This window comes from Mya arenaria, chromosome 2 (genome assembly GCF_026914265.1).
Source record: "Mya arenaria isolate MELC-2E11 chromosome 2, ASM2691426v1".
NCBI lineage: Eukaryota > Metazoa > Mollusca > Bivalvia > Myida > Myidae > Mya > Mya arenaria.
The window spans coordinates 66,054,380-66,080,723 of record NC_069123.1 but is presented as its reverse complement, the minus strand read 5'-3'; the positions used below and the strand labels follow the sequence as shown (position 1 = coordinate 66,080,723).

General features: G+C 33.6%; 1 protein-coding gene across 1 annotated transcript in view; it reads left to right on the top strand.

The window, feature by feature from the left end:
* The window catches only part of LOC128246659 (F-box/LRR-repeat protein 16-like), a 50,117-nt gene extending 24,020 nt beyond the window's left edge, over window positions 1-26,097 (top strand). Inside the window, exons 2-3 of the mRNA XM_052964970.1 lie at window positions 20,174-20,322; window positions 20,884-26,097. Coding sequence (XP_052820930.1) covers window positions 20,174-20,322; window positions 20,884-21,032 — 298 coding nt within the window. The 3' untranslated portion in view covers window positions 21,033-26,097. The remainder of the gene's footprint in view (window positions 1-20,173; window positions 20,323-20,883) is intronic.
* Window positions 26,098-26,344: the final 247 nt, after the last annotated feature.

Here is a 26,344-nt window from a genome sequence, read left to right as displayed (position 1 = left end):
GTATACTTGATGGTAGACCAATGGGTCCAAGTATACTTGATTGTAGACCGAGCTTTCCAAGAATATTTGATGGCAGACCAATGGGTCCCTGGATACTTGATGGTACACCAATGGGTCCAAGGATACTTGATGGTACACCAATGGGTCCCAGTATACTTGACTGCAGACCAATGGGTCCGAGGATACTTGGTGGTAGACCAATGGGTCCAAGGATACTTGATGGTAGAGCAATGAGCTCAAGGATGTGTAGGATTTCAATTCTGACGATCTACAGATATACAGAGGGCATACCTCGTATTCTTCAGACTCGATCTACGTGAAATTAATGAACAGAAAAATGAAAAATCCTCGATTGTCATTGGCCAACACAAAGGTACACCAAATAATGTTGAATTTACTCAGTATTAACATGCTAAACGAAATTTATGTTAACCATATTTTATGACGGTATTCATAAAACAGCTGAATGTATCATAAAGCTTTTCCGGAATCTGGTGAAAAAGGTGTAAATTAAAAGACCAACTCTGAAAGAGCAATCAACCTCTCTCACACCAGCTCATGCGATCCGGCTGTTATTGCAGATGCGTCCATATCATTTTATGCTGATGTCTTTACTGAAACAACGTAAGCAGTATGAAATTGATTATCTGGAGAATGTTCCCAGTGAGATTGAAAATTTCCTCACGCATTGTGAGAGACCTTTTATGACTTGAAAATTTAGCTTAAAAAAAAAGTGACGTTAAAAAGCATGATACTCAGGAAATCCCTCGAGGTTGACTCAATTGAAAATGAACACATTCGATGCGATTGTTAACAGCTAAGATTTTTTTTTAATTCAATGATGCTCAAAACGTAACATATATCAAATTATTGCAAAATTAGTTTTATTATACCCATTCATAAAAAGGAGGTTTGAAGTCATCCTCAATGTTATAGATCTGAACTTTACTTCAGGTACTGTAAAAACTGTTTGAAAAACTTATTCATATTCGTCTCGCATGTATAGTGGTGCATAAAACTCGAATATCTGTTAAACCAGTAAGACGCGTGTCAGAAATCCATTGGTTCGATAACAACATCGTTTAACCTACATGAGGTCATTTCTGAAAGGCTCGAAGATGGCTTCCAAATATACGCGGCATTTCTCGACACTGCCCTGCGTTTGACTACGTTCATCACGGTTCACTGTACATTCAGCTGCAGTGACTCGGTATGAGTTGCAGATTTCTTTAAATGCTGATTTTACAAGGATCTGGGTGTTTTTATTGTTAATGGTGTACTCACACATCGTTTCAATGTCATGCAGGGCAATCCCCAAGGCGGAATCATGTCAACATGGAGATTTTTACTCTTCATCAACGATATATTAGATGAAAGCTAAAACTCCCATAATGGTTTAACTGTTGGTTAAACCTTGAAATGTGGGTACCGTACCCTAGTGGACGATCTGACGTTACTATACCAATTAAATAAAGCGTTTGAAGCGCAAAAAAATGTGGCTTCGAATTCATCAAAGACAAAACCCAGTTCATTTTGTGTTTTGCAAAGGACTCACGAACGTAACATCTGAACAGTTCGAAGACAGCTCACGCAATTTAACAGATATATGTGCATATGTCGGCTTTGTACTTATTCAACTTTACATTTTCATGGCGCTTTACAGATTCGCTTACGCAAACGATATTCTTTCTGTTTCTAAGAGTCGAATAAAATGGACAAGTGAATCCCCTAAGTATTGCATCAATCGTGAAGAAAACCTCGATCTGGACTATGAAACAATATTCCCACGGCCGAAATTCTACTTTAAGAAAAATCTGCTCGACTTTGAGTGAAGTTATTCAGCAGCCCCAATGGGCTACACACATATACATGACACTCTGTATGCTCGGATAGTTTCCTATTGTCTGAAATTGACATTCAAAAGTGTTTTTTCCCCAGACATTGTGTAAAATGATAACTGATCTTCTTCTAAGAAAAATATCTAATTTCCGCCTCAATTTATTTATCACTAAAGACCTCAGAACCCAAATTGGTTTAATATCGGATGTTTGTGAACTATAAACTTGCTGATTTTCCTAAAAAAATACATCTGCAACGATATATACTGACTGGCAAATTATCTCCGAGACGCATCTTTGAAAGGTTGGTTTTGAAATATCACGAAGAAAATTGAATGTCACGCATCGAAAACGACATTGACTTCAAATAAAAATTCCAATTACATGCACTACGGCAAGGGTTTGCGTGTTCAGATAATGCTTCACATAATGTTTGACTGTAGTGCACTCAATGGAAATTGCTAAACCCAATCGAAACACAAAGTTTTTTTTTTTTCAAAATGCTTCTTCATCGACATCTTCATTATGCGATAGGACCACCAAAATGGTCATTTCCATTCAGCAATGCATTTTATACGTGATATTATTGTGTGTTTTAAAATCAACTGTTAAATTTAAGTATAGGTGACCAATATACCTATCTGAATGGGGACAAAATTCTATACAACTTCACGTTTTTAACAAGAAACTTTCGTTATTCGTATCAGTTTTAATATTCTGATGATGACAGCTCAATATAATACATACATTTGCGAAAACATACATATTCAATGAAAAGTTGATGCAACACACTTGTTTGTACAAAATTAGTTGAAAGAGTATACTTTGTGCCAAAACATATCTATTTGTATGTTGGTGTATTACAGTTGACTTTTTCTGTTTTATTCAGCATTTTATTCGACTGCATCACTCATTTTTTTAATATGTATTCAAAATTGTTCTACAGTTTGTATGGTTATATTTGTATATAAAGATAAAACTCGGACTGAAAGATGCAGTGAATAAATATACTTTACATGATGGGCTTTGTAAAATTTGATATTTTCGTTTGGTTGCTTGGCAACTTGAGGGGCGTTCTATACTCGCACTCAAGGGATATGGCTAATGCACAACTTTTCAAGGACGTGTTATTATAATTTACATCTTAAAATATCAGTAGGGTCTAAAAATGTTCAGATAAATGTCAACATTCATCTTGCATCAGACGTTTATCGGAAAAAGAATATAATTGCACAAAATCAATAAGAGAAGCATCAATGTACATCCCTTTTAAGGTATTGTTCTCTGGTTGTCTTTTATAACACATGTATCCGGGTCATATTCAGTATCAAACAAATATTTATATTAAAACCTAAGATAATTATTAAAGTGCTTTAGCCAGTAAAACTATTTGCCCAAAAGATTGAATGTAATCGATCAGGGGCTTGTCTAATGATAAGTTTTAGAATTGTATTGAATATGGGCACAGGTCCAAATGTATTGATGCAAGTTACGCTTAGTGGGATAATTGGGCAAAATAAACAATAGTTCATCATTACTGTCATAAACATAACGTTTTTTTCAAATGTTTCAAAACTCGTTAAAGAAAGAATATAACTCAAATTATACCAAAACAAAAATAAGGGGATAAACTTAAACATCTTAAAAATCGTAAAAATTGTCGCAGCTGAGCCCACAGGCGTCTGGCTCATTTTTTGTGTCTAAAAAGATGATTAATATCATTTTGGGTACATATCATGAGATAAACAACACATCTGAAGATATTTAAGCCTTTAATATATAAGAAAGAAACTATGTATGTAACTCAAACCGGATTTTACAGTCCATTTTTTCTCTCTTTTTTTAACATGGAAACAATCCATTCCATTTTCACTTTAACAAGGTGCAATGAAAAGAGTGGTCAATGCCCTTTAAAATGGTATTCAACATATTGATATAACTCTCTATTTTCTTTAGATAAACAAACCAAATTCAATGTCACATTCTCGTTTTTTTTCTGCCAGTCGGAAACTGTACAGCAAATTCCAATCTTCAATGTGCCCATGTGTAAACAGAACTACACACAGGAATATTCAAATAATTTTATGCTTCTGTGTATAGATGATCCATTCCGAAATACCACAAAAAACACACACAATCGTATGACGTGAGGAACAACCGTTTCGGTCTTCAAATTTAAATTCACAAAATATATCGTACGAAGCGGCCATTTTCTGACAAGCACTCAGATGATGGCATTGATTCTGATTGGCTGATCAGACACACCTCCAACCGAGGCCGAATACGCTCAACGGAGACTGTCGAGTAGCTACGAGAGCTGCAAATTAGTGCGCTGGACCCAACCTCGCTTAAGTAGCACACGTTCGCGCCGGTACAAACGGACCTGTACAAATTAATGCAAACAGCTATCTTTCTCCGACTCGAATGTGCTCTACATAAGCGAGGTTGAGCCCAGCGCACTGGTCAAGTTTACTTGTCAATTGACGATTTTACTGAAAATTAGTGCTTTGTTTGAACAAGAACATTCTTATGGAACTTTATCCCAGTGAAATCGTGGTCATTTCACGTTGATTTAATTTTCCCATGCAAATGTAACTATTTTCCTAAGACAAATTGATACTCGATTTAGGTACCAATATATTTGGAAAAGAGAGGAGCTGGTTTATAACTATATTTCTACTTGAATTTTATCTTATAAACGAAGAAATAGTTAAAACATACCTTTTTAAATCCAAGAGGCGGCTGATGGTTTACATTTTGAAGACAACTTAGTGGGGGTAACATCGGAACAGTACCGTCAAATACGTTTACACTTTGTCTACCAAACATAGATCTGCGACGAATAGCACCTATATATAAGCTCTCATAACATTATGTTCCATGACAGAAAAAAAACTGACAAACTAACAATGCTTTTTACGTTAGTGATTGCGTTTAAATGTTAAAGGGCCAGGTTTATGCAAGTCTCCATGTTAAACGTTTCTCTATTTGACTACGAATTTTATCCGCGACTGATAACAAATACAACCGCTAAAGTTTACAGCGTCATTTAGTGCCGATGAAAAGGACACAACACGTCGAATGTTAAAAAAATAACTGCTGTGAAGAATCCAATAATTTGGCGTGTTTATTTTACCCAAAACAAAGTTGTGTGTTCCCACTAATGTCTCCGTTAATGGGATGATGTTGTAATCTCTTGATTCACATACGTCGTAAAATAAATATGTTTAAACGAATTCTCTTTCGTATGAGAGCATCATTTAAAACCGTTGGAAGTGTGTTTTTCCGCTTCCCTGTTTTTGGCTATTTTTTTCTTGTGCATTACAAGTTTACGATTCTCCAACTAATGAATCATCTTTATAACAGTGATAATGCGCAGCAAAACAATGTAAAGTTAACGAAGTGTTACAGATTTCTGACACATTTCATTTACTCATAGACCTCAGGCTGAGAGAACAATGCTGCGCAACCTAGTTAAGATTGTTAAACATTATATATGTAGCCGAAATTACTCGAGTTGTTCCCTCAAATATCCATTCGATTTGATGTCAAACTTGTGAGTATTTCAAATCAAGCAATGATAAACTATAACCCTATGCAATGTGTCAATGACGCCTTCTCTGTCAATGATAAAAATATTTTTTAAATTTGTCAGAATTTCAGAAATAAATGGCCACTACTACGAAGAAAAATGTTGTTTCCCAACGTCAATCCCCAGACGGATTGAGATATATTTTGGCAAAGCTAGAAAGAATCACAAAATTCAACATTTAGACATGTTTAATTTGTTTAAAGCGACCTTGGATGCCGACCGACAAGAACATAACATTGTTACATAGGTGTTCAATACACTTAATACTCATATAACGTTCAGCTTGAATAATATCCTGTAATGTACACAATACATTTCTTGACATGAAATCCATTGATAATAAAAATGGACTCGTTCCTGTGCCAAGAAATATTATTTGGCGCTTTAAATTAAAAAAAAAAAATCATAAATAAATATATATATATTTTGATCAAAAAATGAAATTTTCATCCGTTATTGTCGGCTGTCCAAGCGCTGAATGACCATGCGGTAAAGAAAACCCGAAAACCTCGTGCGCAAAGCGCGCAACCTACCAATCCATTGGAAATATACAGGGGGAATACTCTAAAATAATAGACCAATAAGTGTGCAATACTAACGACAGCTTAGTGGTCGTATTGTGTATATCTAACGGCCGACTCCAACCGCTTTTGGAAAAGCGTGTGTTAAAGATCATCATGCCGTTCGTCATAGGCAATCATTCGGCTTTCTTTGAATTGTTTGCACTTGTTATACACTAACAGTTCGTCTCATACACTTGAATAACTGTGAATTAAAATGGACATATTTAGAAACATAACTGCAATAACCTTTTGTTAATTGATGTTTTAACGATCTTTCTAAGATGTGTAGTACCATGCCAACCCACGTAAACTTCGTCCTTCTCATGCAGCAACTACTGAACTCTAAAAGGTTGTGGTTTTAATACCAACATCGTAATTATTTGTTTTTATATAAGGTTTTCACATCAGGCATAAACCAGTGATTGGTTTCTGATATTTACTTGACATGATACTCTCAGTAGAATGTTAACATTGCTTCTGCGGCGTTCTCTAGACACAATCAGGAATCGTGGCTAATGCAAGCCTTAATGCATAATTGAACGATTTTACCTAAGATAATGTTAACATTCATGACGCATTAGACTTTATACAGAAATAACCGTATTTACACTTGAGATACACCAAAGTGCATATTAAGGAGAAGTAAACTATTATTCTCGGAGATTCTCATGAAATTGATCCGGTTTGAAATATAATTTTTAAGTAGTAAACCATTGTAAATCAAGGCGTATTTAAGCGTTATTCAGAATATAGTTACTGTAATGTTGTACATAGTTTTGTACCGATGACCGATAGTAATCGACAATTGATCGGAAAGGTTACGTCGGCGACAATCCAGGTTTAGTGAAGGGACATGTCATTTATTTCCCATTTTTGTACTGTTGTGTACCCTGAAATTCATGTCATGCATATCATTTCACTATTCTTTTCTATCTTATGATTATATATCTCTATATTTATGTAGTGTATGTTATAAATATGTTATGCTCCCCATTGTTGGAGGAATAAAAGATTCTATCTATATACTATGTTAAGTTATTTAGTCAAGTTCTTATCAAGTCAGAATGTCACTACAGTACCTTATTACAAACTTTCTTTGTTATTTAACTACTAAAGGATTAGTTTTCAACTTCTCATGTTTGTGATTTAATAGTAGTTTTTAAAACATGTTTCCGTTTTTCTTCTTACCATGTAAGAATTAAGTTTTCTTAGTTTTCTGAAAGGATATGTTCTTGTAAAACATATAGAATATTTAACTGCTTGTTGCACTTGTTACTGAAAAGAAATTGATATCTTCCTTTGTGTTTATTAAACACATGTATACAATTGTAAATACAAGACAAAAATTAGACCTGTGGTCTCATGTTCTGTAAAAGTAACTTGTAAACACTAAAAGACAATGTACAAACAGTATTGTAAGGGAGCGTTGGTGCTTCAACTGGTGCATGTACGTATCTGTATGCCTTAAAGCTGCACAGATTGAACGTTTGGAAAACTTTTGTATTTTTTGTCTTGGAACGAGCCAATTTTTGCAAAAATCCATGGAAACCAGTTATTTAAGACTGCTGACAAAAAATTAGATTGCAGATTTTTATATTTCAGTTTAAAAGTTGATGTTTTATGCATTTTTCTTAGACCGTTAGTAACGGTTTAAGCCATAAAACATTAATTTTCGATCGGAAATATGAAAATCTGCGATCTGATCTTTTGTCAGCAATCTTATAGCATTCATTTGCAGATATTTACGCAAAAAAATGCTTTTTCCTAGACAAAAAATAAATAGTTGTGAAAATTGTAAATCTGTGCAGCTTTAAATATCATGACCAAAGGTAATTAAATTATTATTAATCCATTTATAATAGATTTTTGATCGGTTTCATATATTGGGCTTAATTGAACTTTCAAACAGGCTTTTTACACAGAATGCATGTCAAGAAACACTTCTCTCCGCTTTGTGCAAAAACATGTTCTTTTCTGAATGATATACAACATAGGTGTTGTTTTTTTTATAAAATCATATTTGTGTTTGTAAGTGACGTAATTGAGTGTTGCATTATGTTGGTTTGTTGAAGAAAAACGTGTAATACTCTGGTAAAGTTGTGTTTGCGGGACTCCTGCGTCTGCCCTTCTTATCAAATACGTGATCATAAAAATAATAGATGTGTTCATATTGTAACATCCACTAAATTATATGATCCAAAATAAAGTTGCGTTGCAGTGTGCAGGAATAACATGCATACTTTGGCTAGTCAGTAAATGGCATTTCCATTAGGCAGATATCGTTATTCGATAACGTAATGTTTTCGCAGACTATATAGGTTAATGTTTTTGATCAGGACATGCTTGCCGACCGCATGAGAACATAACACCATGTGATATATATCTTATTCTCATCAAAGCAAATAGACAGCATTACTCAATACCAATTGCAGACATGGATTAGATAAACAGTTCGATGTGTTGTAGGCTTAATGTATTTTTCAATAAACAAACAGAATAACACTACGTAACTGTCGAGTATTGGTATTCCTCTGAAGAGTGTATACTGAATGTGCCTGTATGTCAAACCTTGATCTACAACAAGCTGTGTCCTTGATTTAGAACCGGCCTCTAGAATGTACCTACTTAATGTTCCATTAAGATATTACACATGATATACTTTTCTTCAACCGAATGTTTTTTTAAAGCAAATTAAAAACGTTATGATTATGACAGTACGATGTAAAACGACTGATTGTTTAAATATGTCAGAATAGTTTAAATTTTGCTACACGAGGTCATCTTGTATAACTAGTACCAAATTATTTTCTATCTAGCTGGGATTGACCAGTGGTTGTGGTTCGACGATTCCCAAATTTGCGGATTGTCGACGGACCCAGTAAGACCTTCATTAACACCAAGGTGGTACTTTTAAGATATTTCCCATTCCACAGGATATTTCCGCATTTTGTATCAAAACACTTAATTATGATGATATGTACTTGAGCTCGTTGATAATTAGCCTGACGTTATGTGGAACTTGACGATGAGCGATTTTTCAATTTATTTATGAAGAATGTTATCCAAATAAAACAGCATTTGCCCGTTAATGACTGTATTTATATTTTCAATATTCAAAACACTTTGAAACTAATAGTGTTAAAAGAATAGCATAAACTTCAATATTCAGACGTCGATCATTTCTTTTTGGCGTTCAACCTTCATTAGCTGATATCTTCCTCAATTCTTCGTTTACCATAATGAATTATCGCCACCAAATGCGTCTTTAGAAAACAGTTACGGAGATATATTTTTCGCTTTCTAACCAACTTTGTTTTTGTGTAATATCAATTAATCTAACCCTTTTACCTTTTTTCTTTTTCAAAAGTTATTAAACTAAAATGTTTAACGTTGTTAAGATTTGAAGAATAGTGTAAACTAATCTTTGTAACGGCGTTTTTCTGAATGGCCTTTCGACAGTTTAATTTAAATAGCTATCCGTGTTGTTAATTCCAATGCTTTGGTGTATCAAATAACAACGTCCTTCCAAACCAAAGGCTGTACTTCTTTCTCTAATTCTATAAATCAATGTGTCCACGATTGTCGTATTCATAATTCATCTTTATTTTAGTGGATCATTTTAATGATTTGATTCTTAACACTAATCGCATTGTTTCAGTGTGCACGCAGATGAAGCCTTTTATTAAGGATTGTATTTATAAGGCTTTCATGCACTATAAACACTCAGACGCCGTTTTGCAAATCCATGATTTCTTGGGATATTTGCAAAATCATGCACGAACGTTTAAAAATGCGAATCAATCCTCGTGTCTGTTCAAATGTAAGATACATAGAGGATATTTGTTGAGTTCAGTGTAAGATCGTATTTTATTTCTCAAGTGGTCACAGAAAAAATATTTTCACGAGTAGCGTAGCTACGTCGATTGTTTTCTATATAGTATGAGGGCAATGTAAGTATTGTTAATCAGTCAATTAATGCACAATTTACACTTATGTTCAAGAAAAATGCATAAAACATCAGTTTTTGAACTAAGATATGAAAATCTACGTTCTGATTTTTGTCAGCAGTCTTATATAACTGGTTTCCATGCATTTTCGCATAAATTGGCTCGTTCCAAGACAAAAAATAAAAAAGTTGTCAAAACGTTCAATCTGTGAGAGTGCAGCTTTAAATGACGACGCCCTTGTCAAATCGCTTCATGCAAAAAATACTACGATTTTTTTCTATATATTATTAGGGCAATGTAAATAATGTCAGTCAGTCTATTAATCCACATTTTTACACGTCATATTAATGAATGCTATATTAGACTCGAGTCTTTGTACAAGACCACTGAATTTCCTAATAGAAATGGTGAGCGGACCTTGGCTAAGCGGACCTTGGCTAAATTATCAGCTCAACTTATATATACGTTTGCCTAATTACAAGTATGAACATTTTATGTATGTAGGCTCATTGTAAGAGACCATCACGTTGCCTTCCGACTCAAGGTTTACTGCAAGCTTTTTTCCAGAACAAACACAATTTGATGTTGGACTATTGGATGATCAGTCGGTCGGTTGATTTTGTATGTAGGCTCATGTCCGAACAATCACAATTTGAGGGTGGTATTCTGGATGGTTAGTCGGTCTGTTTTTCTGTTTTGGGGTGGAGGTCGTTGCGATCTACCTTCACAGTTGTAGACGGAATGTTCAGAACCTTTGTGCACTTGATAATCACAAAGTGTACTAGGGCCTACTATCTATGTCAGATCTTTCTGAATAAAAATGGACATATTTAGAAACGAAGCTGCATAACCTTTTAAATTAGATAGTTGACATTTACGACCGTTCTAAGATATCTTGCATTATGCAAACCCACGTTAACTTCGTCCTTCGCAAGCAGGAACTACCAAACTATAATAGGTTGTGTTTTTAATACCAACATCGCAATTATTTGTTTCTGTATAAGGTGTTTCCGTAGGGTATAAACCAGTAGAAAACGACTGATTGTTTAAATATGTCAGAATAGTTTAAATTTTGCTACACGAGGTCATCTTGTATAACTAGTACCAAATTATTTTCTATCTAGCTGGGATTGACCAGTGGTTGTGGTTCGACGATTCCCAAATTTGCGGATTGTCGACGGACCCAGTAAGACCTTCATTTACACCAAGGTGGTACTTTTAAGATATTTCCCATTCCACAGGATATTTTTAGAAAAATGGTTGTACCAGTGATTGGTTGCTGATATTTACTTGACATGATACTCTCAGTAGAGTGTTAACATTTATATCTTGCTGCTGAGGCGTTCTCTAGACACAATCAAGAAACGTGTCTAATGCAAGCCTTAATGCATAATTAAAAGATTCTACCTAAGATAATGTTAACATTCATGATGCATTAGCTTTATACAGAAATAACCGTATTTACACTAGAGATATAACCCAACGTAACTATTTAGGAAAAGTAAACTATTATTCTCCGAGATTCCCATGAAGTGAATCGGTTTGAAGGATGATTTTAAGTGATATACCATTGTAAAGCGAGGCGAAATTAAGCGTTATTCAGAATATAGTTATTGTAATGTTGTACATGAACGTTTTGATGCGATAACATGCATTGGGCTTAAAAAAATTTTTAAACAATCTTTTAACACATATTTTCATGCCAGGAAAATATGTCCTTTTCTGAATGATATTCATAGGTATGTGTATTTTTAAATATAGTCGAACCTCGTAAGCTCCAACTCGCTTGGCTCGAATTCCTCGTTGGCTCGAACTGGATTGTAAGGACCGTTTTCTATTAACTGAAATAACCATTCCTGCTTGGCACTAATTTTACGTGGCTCGAGGTATTTTCGCCGGTCCCTTGGAAATCGAGCCAACGGGGTTCGACTAGAACTCATATTTGTGTTCGTAAGTGACGCAATATGACATGCATTGTATTGGTTCGTTCAAGAAAACTTACGATACTCTAGAGAGTTGTGTTTGCGAGACTCTTGCATACGCCTAAACATGATTATGAATTGATAATTGTATTCAGATTGTAACATCCACTAAATTATATGATCCAAAAGAAAGTAATGTTGCCGGTTGCTGGATTAACATACAAATTCGGCTAGTCAGTAAATGGCATTTCCATTAGGCAGATATCGTTATTCAATAACGTAATGTTTTCGCAGACTTTATATGCTAATGTTTTTGTTTAGGACATACTTGCCGACCGCATGGCTTCTGGAAATAGCCGCATCCTAAAACCAAATATTTCCAATGAGCATTTTCAACCTTGACCTACGTTAATGTTCAGAGTAGCTAGAAAAATGAGTAGCTATCAGTGTAATAAATGCCCATTGTTTAGTGTATTATGAAACAACGTCCTTCCAAGACATATACTCCCCTTTTCTCCCTTGATTATATTGATGAGTGTATCCTTAAGGCTGTCGTATTCATATATATTTTTATTTGTTTCATCATTTCAATGATATGAATCTAAACAATAATCGAAGTGTTCCAGTGTGCACGCATGTGAAGCTTTTTATAGAGGATTGTATGTGTAAGGTTTTCATACAGTATAAACGCTCGGACGTTTGTTTTGCAAATGCATTACTTCTTGGGAAATTTGCAAAATCATTCACGGGTGTTTAGAAATGCGAGTCAATCCTTGTGTCTGTTTTAAATGTAAGGGCCAGATGGAGTTTTCCAGCACGGCTGAAATCACCGGAAATGCCTATCCGGTGTGCTAGAATTCATGTTAAATGACGTCGCGCTTGTCAAATCGCTCCATGCAAAAAATACGTCGATTGTTTTCTATATAGTATGAGGGCAATGTAAATATAACCAGTCAGTGCATTAATGCACATTTTTTTTGCTGGAACTCTGTTGTGCTTAGTGAAAATAATTGCGTATGGATATGCCATAATTCGTGGCTGTCATGGATATGCGCGCATATGTTAATAGTCAAATCGTTCTTAAAATAGTTCTAAGGAGATTGAAACATTATTTCTTGAAAGGTGCGTGAAAACTGTATTATGGTGACATTTGAAGCGAAAATAATTAATTAGCGTTCTAAATATTGCCACAAGACAAGGATTCCATGATGTTACAGACGACAGTCATCAACAAGGGAGGTAATTACCATGTGGCGACCATTAAAAAGGAGTTCCATACGGGCATTTTATCTTCACCCGTGGGCAAGATAAGAATTTCTAGCATGGTTAAATTACTGTATCTACTTATCTGAGGTGGGAGAAAAATAAATCCAATATGATTACCTAACTTCTGAATTATATATGGGAAAGGGTTTTCCGAAAATCACTTTTTTATTCTGGTACTTAATGGCATGCTCGTTGTTTAAAGCGTCGAACAGAATAAGAGTAATTCAATCAACTATGCGTCTTATTACTATATGGTTTTCATTTAATAGAATATTTCAAATGCATCTGACTTCGTAAATAATTCAGTAATCGATATGAACTCTACTAAGAAATACATCAATGCCGTCCTAGGTCTTTATTGATTCCATGTAGAATTCACCGTCGGCAAATGGCTTTAACATGACATTTACTACATGGCAAAGAAACGCAGCGTTTTCCAAGAGTATGTATAAGTTAATGGTTTGAGAAAGGTGTTAGCTTTGTCCATCATAAAGATAATTTGTAAATTTCATAGTAAGTGAAGTCTTTCTTTACGGAAATTATAAATAAATTTACAATAAAAACGACTGCGGGAATTTGTATCAGTCACCGTTATTTTGTCCACGGTTAAGAAAATCGTGATGGTTCTTGACAACCCGTTTATTTTTTATTATTTGCTTTATTTTAATTTTACCTTTGAAGCTCAGTTAATCTTTGTAGTTGTTAGGTGATCATAGTGAAGCATGAAACCCTATGACAATTTTGAATTGTTGAATTGTAGAAAACCGTAGCCCAATCTTAATGCATTCGTTATCCAATAGGGCACATTTGTACAGTCTTAGTATAAGACGGTCTTGGCAATTCATGGGTAATCGGGGATGATCGTTGCTCTTATGTATTGCTGATGCGTCACTATTTATATGAAGGTTAATCGGGGCATATGGCCGCCAACTCACAACAATCAGTTGGTTGAAAATGCAAAACAAAACTTGACCTCGTCAATATGAAAATGTGAAAATAACGACCCGCGCCTGTTACGAAAACAGCTTGTGCTATTCCATAATGCAATAATGAGTATCATACCGACTGAAAATAAAATTTGATTTGATTTGATTTGATTTGAGTTTCGTTGGTTGAGATGACCCAACTCTACCTTGTACTTTGCAACCAAGATAAAAGTATCAAGATTGTTGTACAAGCACATTCTAAAACAGCAACCATAGTAGGAAACAAAATGACATGTTAATTGTCTATATATGACGAGTGTAATTTGCCGTGGTGTATGGGCTAGATGCATTCCCTTTACAAATAAATATGTTGAAAACGGCATCAGCGGAGACAAAAACCAACAATCTTATTATTCTTGAAGAATATGGTTAATAGCACTTGCCCTCTGTTGGGAGCCAGAGATGGTGAATGGATTGAAATTACTCAACTACTTAACCGAGAAGTTCCCTGTACATTCAACCGTTGTAATTCTGTTTGTTTATTGTAAAACAATATTACCTACACAACACCGTATACTATATCTTATACAATGTCTGCAAGGGTGTAAAATATACACGATATTTCTATTTCTTTGGATAAAAAAGATATAGCACACGGTCGTACATAAGTCAGGGACAAACATTGACCAGGGATAATCACAAACTGCTTAAATTGGATGTGTATTTGATTTTAATGTGTATTTTGATTTGTTGAAACACTTTAACATTGATCAAAAACGTTAAAATGTTAACACTTCTTGATTTTTTTTAACGGCATCTCCAATATCACTGTAAAACGTACAACCAAATAACGTAGGACTTTAATCTCAGTCTGGCGTGTAATTATACACCTTGTCGTTAATCTTGGAAAAGATCGTCGACCCTGAAGTTATCCTGGAACAATATTGGATTTGTGTGTGTGATGGCGCATTATCAGATTCAGTATCGCGTGCTCTTGCTTGTGATAATGCTGGTTTGAAATTTCTGATATTGAAACACTATATCAATGATAAATAAAAACTACTTCTAAAACCCGGGACACCGTAACACCATACCGTCCACTTGTTCGTTTGACATCTCTAACTTATTCAAGTATATTTTAATGTACGCCTTTCCAAGTTCTCAAACGTGTTTTATAGCCTATTATTGTGCGCTATACACACACAGTAATTATACCATACACATACTATGTGATGCAGAATGAAATAAAATGCACTAAATTGGCATTTTTAAAATTATGTATGAATGTTTATACTTAACTGCGATGTTTGTAACTTAATCAAACAGTTTTGGAGTTTAATGCTTAATGGCGGAAATACAAATGTACGGAACAGTGGTACGGCGGCCAGGGTTTTGCAAAAGCCATAAATGAATGTAATTGAATATACACTAACCTGCTATAGAATTAATTAATTAAGTTATAAAAAGGTCTTCATTTCAATGTGGGATGATTTCATTAAAGCATGAGTAAGAAACACAGTTATAAAAGAGCAAGCCATGAATTTGAATAAATATGTATATAGTCGTGGTAAAAATGAGTGGGGATATGTGGTATAGACTGTATTTAGTATATGTAGGCTATGAAAACATAAACAATAGGTTGCTTTTGTCCTCTTTTTAACTTACATTTGATGTCGGTTGACTTTATGTATGATGTTTTGTGGGTTCTTTCGGTAATCAGTAACAATGTACCTTTCAAACGATACATCGTACGGCGTACAGAGAACAAGCTGTGTGGTCGGCTTCATGATGGAATCTTATTCCCATGCGTTTCACAGTCCGTTATTTTAAGCTTTTTCTTCGTCTTTTGTCTACAAAAAGGAGGAGGGTGCAATAAAACCAGATGAAGCTCTGATCTTGTTTCTTTTACGGTTGCTATAGTCATCATGTTTTCCTATTGAAAAACACATTAACCACACATCAGCATGGAATGTTTATCTAATAAAATGTCTGCAATGCATTGTCTTTTTATGTTTGGATAGAAGAGACGTATAACACGAAGCTTTCCATAATACATTGGGGGAAAACTACCGAAGGCCAGTGAAAACTCTGTTCAGGAATGTATTGCTGCAGCAATGTTTAAGTGTGATATTAATTAGATTACACTCAGTCCCATTTTATCTGTTTAGCGTTAAACGAATGCGATGGAGCAACTCATCTGGACAAATATTATATTGCAATACAAGTTACTGTAGGATTTTTGACACCGATGAAACCAGTTTGTGTCTAAGCTGCCTACGTTTGTAATCATTAGGAAAGTCATTGAAAATCATTATATATGTACTCGGTAAAACAACGTTCAATATTTTACATATAATACAACGTGTGACGGACAAGCATAGGCTTACGGTCGACGAGTTGTACTTTATATATATATATATTATATTTAAAACGTTCGTATTTTAACAAAATATGTCCATTGTCTTGCAAAATTAAACAACTTCAAACGTCGATAAAGAAAGACATTGAGAGATGTGAGAAAGTCCAGTGTATTTTAGAACAATGTTATTAACAACATAATGTTCAATTGTGAACAATACAAACAAAAATGTAAATATGTGTGTGTGCTTTTTTCTAATAAATGAAAATAATACAATAGTAATTATTCGTGGAAGTATAGACATAATATGGTTTATTCAGAAATACATGTAAACATACTGTCCATGTGTATACATTTGAGAACAATGTATAAACTTAAATATATATATATATATATATATATATATATATATATATATATTTAAGTTGTCAAGTGATCAATGCCATATTCATAATATACAGAACATATATGACATCGCGTAAAATACAAAACTAATAACTATTGTATACATGTAGAGTAAAATCAATACATGACAATATATGACAGCGAGAGATCAGTGTGAAATAACGTTTATATAGGCTATCACTAGTCATAATAATAATGATACTTGTTTCTTAAACTAAATGCATAGTTAACATACATGGCTAAATTTCTAATCACTTTAACATTTTCGGATTGCATTAATTAAACAAATTTTGGCACGCTTGGTCTATTTCGATAATACTTATTGATATATGAATTTCGTAATTCGTTATACAGAGGGCATTCAAGAATAAAATGAAATTCATCTTCCAAAACATCACACACAATTCATTTTCTATTGTCAAAAGATATTGGTTCAGGTCTGTGCCACCTTCCTGCTTCTAATCTATGAGATGATACTCGTAATTCACATAGATCTTTTCTAAATTTATATATATTAACATTTGTCAAATAAGGTTGCAACATAAAATTACAAAACTTTGTATAAGTTCTTGCACGTGACGAGTTATTAAGTTCTGACCTCCAGTTTTGAATAAATGTATCATTAAGTCTAGACTTCAACAAAGACATAAATATATTTTCATCACCAACACCTTGATTCAACCAAGCATAATGTTATCCAAGAGATTGTAACAAAGTACGTACAGATTTTGCCCAAGACTTACAATTGTTTCTATGTTACTACATATTTGAATGTAAACACCTTTAGTATATTTATGATCTTCTAATTTAATAATTTTTAACCAATATCTTAATACATTAACAGCTCTTCTGCTTAACAATGAAGTTCTACCAAGCTCTCCATAGATGAAATTATTCTGAGTTTGAATTTTAACACCTAAAACTTTTTTACAAAAAATTAAATGAACTCTTTCTAGAACAAGATAATTATTTAGACCCCAAATTTCTGATCCATAATTTAAAATTGGAAGAATTAATTCATCAAACAGATCTAATTTATTTTGCATGTAAATTGAAGGGAATTTTATTAAATATGAATTTAATTTAAAAATAGCCTTAGATGCTTGTCCTGCTAGTGTATCAAAAGTTGTTGTAAAAGAGCCTCCACTTGTAAAGACAATACCCAATTATGTTAAATTTCTGACTATCTCTAAATTTCCCCCCTTATATATGAAACTAATATTATTCCTTATCCTGTCACCCTTTTTAAAAATCATTACTTTAGTCTTGGTAAATTTTACACTTAGCTTCCATCTATCACAATATTCTTCTAATAGCAATAACCTTTCTTTAACTCATTCTCAGAATCAGCCATGATTACAATATCATCAGCATATAACAACAATTTTTTTTAACATACCCATATCAATGCCATTGAACCCATTCAACATGTAATGTTCTTCTATGGCATTTAAATACATTAAGAATAAAAATGGAGATAAACTTTCTCCCTGCCTCACACCTAAGAAACATGTAAAATCTTCATTACTTACTGAATTATTAAGTTTAATTCTTGATTTAACATTTGAATACATAGATTTTATAACATTAAACATATTTCCTCTTACTCATAGACATATAATTGGTATTTTGACGTGATAATGAAATTCATCTTCTAGAGTATTATAGAGTTGATGTTTTTTGTATCGCTTGGCATTGCTTGAGTTTTATTCCGTCGTCTTCTTATTTGTTTGAAGGTATGTGGAAACAATTTGTGGTTTCAATATCTTCATTTAAACAAACCGGAATAAATCATATATATTTCAGCAAGTGTGTAATTAAAAATGCTAAAATGTGTGTGTCTTATATCATTCTGAACGTCGGATACTATTGAACTGCATAGAAATGTGTTTGTTTCTGTCGTCTGACATTATTAACATTTACCATCACCTGTTGATCATCATGCGGTATATACAGCAGTGTGTGTATACCACGTGATAAATTGCGTCACATATGCTACGTCGGACGGAAAGATTTTGCTTAAAATAAAGACTGAAAACATTGATAACTTTCTTTTACTACGCCATTTTAAATCAAACAAACGGCAGTCCATGTCGCTTAAAGAGCCCCGTCTTCGTTTTATTACCGAAGTTTGATATGGTGATTAGTTTCATCAAACACTTCGACAAATTTGTTTCCAAAATAATGTTTTGACAGTGCTCCGTTAGACGGCCGTATTGTGAAAAAGTTTGTCGAAGTGTTTTAAGAAATTAAACTCTCAATCAAAATCGGGTAAAAAACGAAGGCGGAGCTCCATAAGCGGCGTAGATTGCGCTATGTTTCATTTTATATGGTGAACTTCATTCAAGCAAAATATTGCCTTCCGACGTAGCATTAAGAAATCTTATAACAGCCAAATGGGTTTATATATCTCAGAAGAAGAAGAAATCTCAGAATTTTTTTGTTCGGGTAATCTGCTCTGTAGAATCGCAATATTTCTAAAACATTATAAAATTCCAGAACATAAAAGAACATTATGTAAAATAGATTTACCAAACTGATCACCTTGCGGTATTACTTGGTTTTATGTTCCATATGTGTTTATTTAAATTTTAAAAACAGTTTTAAATGTTTGACCTCCAAGAGCTTCAAATTGAATCTTAAAATAACTGCCGGTAGAAAATGTATCCCGAGACATGTTAAATGATTTGCAATCTTGATTTCGTTATCATTGTAAAATGATTTTAAATTATTTCTTAATTTTCCCCCTTTTCTAATTACCTAAATGTTTGATATATTGGTATTAATAACCAGTTTTCAGGTTTTGCATTGATATATTACTATATTAGTTCAAATTTTTTATTCTACTTCAGAATCTTCAGATAGTACCATGGCGTCTTCGTCTAGCATTTAATAGACTTATTATAGATTAGATTAGATTACATTAGATTTATTTACAAAAAATCCAGAAGGCCAAAGTGGACAAATGAATATGCAATTTTGTGTTTTCAGGTGATTTAACGATTTAAACAATTAAACAAAAATAAGCTCAAATATTGAATGCGCATTTACAGCGCATACGATAGGTAAAGCAGACTCTAGTTGTATAAGCTATGTTATTAAACTCACTCTAATTGATGTTGCACGTCTTTTTCTCAAAATTATTTCCTCGATGTTTTTATACATATTTGATCTTTTATCCATTAAATTTGCATATCAACATAGTCTATGTGTTTTGCGTTCTGTCTTATATCAGTTTTTATTTGAAATTATCATCTTTATTTTGCTTTCTTAACATACGGATCGTGTCGTGCTCATTTCTGTTTCAAAACATACGAAAACTGTTTGGTATAAAACATTAATTCATGTGTTTCAGGTGCTCTCATGTGACGGATATCGGGGTCGGGTACCTGTCGACGATGACGTCACTTCTCAAGTTGTTCCTCCGCTGGTGCACACAGATCCGAGATTTTGGTCTTCAACACATGTACTCCATGAGGAATCTCCGTGTCCTCTCACTGGCAGGTACGCATTCAACATTTTCATTTTAGGTCCATTTAAACGGATGTTGTCCAACCTGAAGCCCAGCCCATAATTGGCTTATTGCATAATTGCATAATTATCGAATGTATTTTGTACTAAGTATTCCAACATAGTAGGTAATCTTCAGATGTGGCTATATCTACATAATTAGTATTCTATATTGCTCTAGACGTGTGGCTTTACATACACAATTATCAGTATGAGCGTAATGGTATGTAATGTTCTGGAAATGATCTACACCATCCACTATATATGAACAAAATAATCTCAGACCTGTGCACTTGATTGTTATATCACCAAGTTGCATCATTCCCTGGCATGTGGTTATGTGCGAAGACATTGGTGAATTAGGCATGGTATGTTTGGTGGCTGCATGTATTTTGATAATTTTATATTGATCAGTCTTTTTATTTTGTTGTTGATTTTTCAAAGTGTATGTGTCTCTTGGTCTGCACAATACGCTGCATAAAATATTAGACTGATAACTTTTTAAGTAATAAACAATATATGTACATTTCTATAAATCTCTTTTATTACTTTTAGGGTGTTCGCTGGTTTCCGGGCAGGGTCTTTGCGGGCTTACTCAGCTACGTCAACTTGAGGAGCTGGAGCTGACCAACTGTCCAAGTGCCACCAAGGAGGTCTGCCTCTACCTGAAAGAGAACATGACCAGGTGCCTCATTCTAGACTGATAAACCAGCTCCACAGACAACCGAAATCCTCGACTTACCGCTCCAATGATGTGATATCTGCACTTTCAAATATTTGCAGATTGTGCATTTTGCATTACGCACTCGAACGGCGGTTAACCTTTACAAACCAGATGTATGGACTGACAACTGGGCCGATAAGCACATTTACTGGCCTCGGCTAAATAGCTTTCATGAAACTACTTATAAACAACTTACATCCAAAGTGTAGACCTGGACATATGTTTTAAACAGTCGAACGCGTCGTCCGGCAACCATATCTGTAGTTCCCTTCCCTGTCAACCCACTACAGACAAGGACTACCAACAGATGTTCTCGGCTCTAAAACCAAACTTTTCTAACAAAACCAGACTTGAATCAGAAATTCAATATTTTTATGTAAACTTTAATGTTTACTTGTACAAGTCTTGAAAGTTTGGTTTCAACATGGTATACAGGGTGTACAGCTTCGGTTATGTTGTTGATTTATGTTAGCATTGAATTACCAGACTGCACTGAAACATATCTAAGGTATTTGGTTGAGCCACTTATATAACTGACAGTCCAAAACCGACAGGCTGGGTATACCAACCCAACCCGATATATAAACCCATTTGGCTGTTATAAGATGACCTCGTCCTCAGTGCAAAATGCAATATTAATGTGCTTTATCTATCTGATTGACAAGCGGTTTATTGCAAACAGTAGTATATAATGTACGAGGGGTGTAAGAAAAAAAATGCGGAAAGTGTTCTCATTTTCTTAACTATAAACGAAACATACTGTAACTTGAACAATGTGAAAACCAGTGTAAAGCGTAATTGTGCAACACAACAAAAAGTCATATGTCCGTTAATAAGTTGAAGACTATGACAACATAACGTAACACGGTCCAATTTGCCTTTTGCCTATGTCTGATTGCGTCATACATGACAAGCAGATGCCATTTTTAGTTTATCAAGGTAAAACGCCACCAATACTATAGGATGTCACAGCTGGATGTGATGTAAATGACGTCTAGTCTATTTCTGATGACATATAACCGTTTGAAAGCCATTCGGTTTCGTGCCTCGTATTAAATTAGATTTGGACAGAGGTCAGCCGTAACGTGCAGAATACTTAATGAAAAGTCAAGAAAAAACAATGGACAAGTACGAGCTCTCTTCCGCGTATTTAACACCCCTTGTAGATTATTCTAGGCCAAAACAAAAAATACCTGTGTTTCCGGTAACATGGCGAAAAAAAAAAGGTCGGTAGGCAAATTTCTGTTGCATCAGATCAATTATGTTATATCTACGAGTTTCCTAATTTACAAAAAGTCTGATAAAACAGCATTGTTTAATGTCTGAAATCATTTTCTTACCGTCGACTACCGTATTTTCCCGCCAATTTTGTCCATGAAATCTGGTGCTTTTGTGTATACAATACTCGTTTATAAGTCGTGGTCGGTTTTTAGTAAAAATCCAGCACTTCAATTTCAACAAATCTTTGATAATGTTTGAATGTTTGAGCCAAACAGTCAATTATCAACTAATTTTTTAATTTGCTTGAGGAAAATCGCCGCTTTTCTTGTCAACTGTGAGCTCCTTAAACTAGGCCTTCAAGTGGAGGTAGGTTAATAAAACAACAAGTAAACGTGGTTATGGATTTATCTTATTTTCGTACATTACTACAATCAAAGTTATATTCATATTTATAGTGAATTTAAACATTTCGGTCATTGTTTTAAGATTCCCAGACGACGATTATTGATTATTATTTTTTCGATCGTATGGCATTTTCGTACCAGCCTAGGCGAAATCCTGCAATCAAATGGGATCATACAGTATTCGACTGACCGAATTAGATACAAACCATAGCCACGCACTTTTGATCTTATCACCGCTCGTGCACTGACGTCACAAATTGTACCGTTTGATCTGCAGCCGACACATTCCAATAAATGTGTTAACTTTCACAGGTTTTTGTTTGGATTTCAGTTGATGGGACTTAAATAAGGCGAAATAAATAACCATTGATAATTGCGGATAAATTAATATAACGATAAATTAAATGTGTATTGGAACCTGGCAGTAAGCCTGCATGAATTCGCAGAGCCCAATCGAAAGAAGCTTGCATGATATACGCAAAGCCTTATCGTAAAAAGTAAGTTTTAATCTGGACATGGATATGGATAAATAACACCGCGAACAAATATTTTCATTAAAAAGACAGCAAAACATGTCTCCGGTGATCAACCACGTGTTTTGACCGTAAACATGCGTTTGCCAATTTTAAGATATCGGACAGGGTTCGCCGCCATCCGCCATTTTGTTTTTCCGTCTCGGTATTACATAATCAGAAATGAAAGTACATTCTCTGGGGACATTGAAAGACAAACAACGAAAATAATAACGATATATTTGAAGAAATATATTTTTTTACCAAAGAATTTTTTTTTTTTTACTTTTATGTCTAAAAAAAGATTAGGGTCGGCGAGGAAAAAATAGGGTCGGTCGGGTTACCGGAAACACAGGTATTTTTTTTTGGCCCTACCATTATTTTGACGAAGTAGAGTTAGAAGCACGTATACAGAGTAACAGTATTCTGATCAGCATCGTATCATGTTCCAAACCTTCGAAGGTTACATATATAATGTATAAAATCCTTAACCATGTGATAATTGTCATTTTTTGTAACTTGTATAATGTATTGAAAATTGGAGAAAAATCATTTTATACAGTGTAAAGATCTTTTGTATACAGATACAGTAGCATGTGTACAATTATTAAAATGTCATTGATTATTATACGTGGCGCTATTCATATTGCACATTCCAAATGATTATGTTGTTATGTACTAGAATCTTTTTTGCATTTTTTTGGTATTAAATTGACAACGTGAATTTACTTGAATATTAAGTGTTTGCGTTTTTATTTTCATTGTTTAAGTATTGGGTTAAAATAAATGTTATACAGTGGAAATTAAAAAGAAAAACAAAATTAAAATTGTTTCCTAAATGAATGTTTATGTAACGCTTGAAAGGCAAGTCGTTATAAAAGTCTTATTAAAGTGACACTTTTATTCAAAACCAATACATACACACGTATAACAAAAATACATTTTGAGTGATTAACTATTAACTAAATAATGCATTTATGGAATATATATTTACTGATAACAATATTGTAAGCGTGTTTTTAATAGCTGAAAGCGCAACAATATTAAATGATTGGTGAATGCTAAAAGATTAACTGTGATCTACTATCGTCTCATAAAGGTAAAATACCGTGTTTTCTGCATATTTTTTTCAAATAAGATATCCTTCTTAAGAACCATTGTTTTTGACGTTTATTCATCCGTTTTTGGCATATTAAAACAAAAGTACTACTTGTGGTAAATCTTATTTGGGAGTAAGAGTGCATCTTAAAAATATTTTACAAGGATGTTGTTGTGAACACAAACGTCATTAACGAATATACTCGTATGTTTCGCGTTTTATTCAAAAGTCGTACTATTTCAGTTTATACGTAAATAGAGGATCTGTAACGAGTCGTCATATAATACATAGATAATTTTATTCAACGAGTTCAGGAAATATGCAAGTGAGCGGGCCTTTGGCGAGCTTACTTCGTCTTAGTTCCTAGACGAGTGTCAGATACTTTTTATCACACGCTTTTCCAGGAAACATAGCAAAACCAACCAGCCTGTATCACCTGCTCTAGTGATTTGCCAAATATCACAAGGCAATGACATTTCCCGCGCTATGCATTACAGAAATGTTGTACCCGGAATATTATGAAAACACAGATACATCCGATCGTTCTATTTCTGTTCATCCGCTTATGAGACGTCAAAGTTTGGTTTGATGGTCTGTCGCATTTTTTTTCTTCCACGGCATAACTTGTAAACTATTGAATGGAATTTATTTAAACTTCATACGATGTCAAAGCACAATGAGAGGAAGTGATTACAAGAACCATAACTTCGAAGCATAATTTGAAATTTGTTTCAGGTTTCGTTCCCTTCCCAAAAGTTGTTGGAAAGCCGTTTTTTGTTATTGTTTTTTTCCATTAGGTAAATTATTATTGAGATTTTCTCTGTTACCAAGGTCTATGAATTATATGCTTAGGAACACCAAAACAATCAGTATAACATCACTGGTATTGTTAAAAGCCCACAAACACTTCATTTTCAACATAATCAATAATAAAAAAATATTTGTCAAGGCAATAAATAAGGTCTAGGATTGGGGAAAAGAAAAAGGATAGGTCGGGAAACCTGGAACAAACATAATATTTTTAAACGCCTTAATACAAAATGAGAAATTTTACTTGCTACAAAATTGTCAAATAAGCAATACAAAATCCAATTAATCTGTTACAAACATGCGGAGTGATATATGTTCTGACCAATTGAAATAGAGCAATGCTATTCAACACATGGGTTAAACAGAAAAATACGAGATGGGCATATTAACCAGAAACCAGGTATAGCATGTGATAAGATCATTTAATTTTTTGGTCTCATTATTTATTACTTTTATTTTTACTTACAGTTAATATGATTATCTCATTATTATCATTATTTATTTTATTTTATTGTTTTTTATTATTATCATTATTATTATAATGGTTATAGTAGTAGTAATAATAATAATAATAATAATAATAGTAATAATAATAATAAATAATAATAATAGTAACAATTATAATTATTATTAAATGTTACCGTTTTACTTGCTTCTTTATTATAAATAAATATTCCAGAAGTGGCGAGTTCCATTGATCTTAACTTATGCCCTAAAGTATTCACGTATACATTAGTATTTATTTAGCTTTTGTGAATATATTAAACTTAGTATGTAGGATCATATTCTATATATCTGACAATGATGTAAGTTCTACCAACATTCCTATCTTCTAATACTGTATCTAGGTATACATCATACTTGGAAGTCTCAGAGAATATGTCCATCCTTTCATTGTTCATGTACTCTGTTGTTTAGATATTTGTCATTTAATTATTTTGTCAAGTATTGTATGTGTTTAAACATCTGTATTTGTTTTATGTAATTGTTAATAAAATAAATTCCACCAATTTGCACGAATTTGTTAATGTTTTACTTTATTTTTTCTAGTTCATTTCTAAAGCATTACGTTGTATTTTTGCATAGATTCAAAACTCAAAATGGAAATTACCAGAACAATGCATAATTATGCATAAATGCAAAAATGTTTTCCTAAAGTATTTGTTTCTGCCATAGAAGATTTTTCAATGAATTTAACAATCAATACATATTTGAATTGGGCCAACATGACCCCAGGTCAAATTCA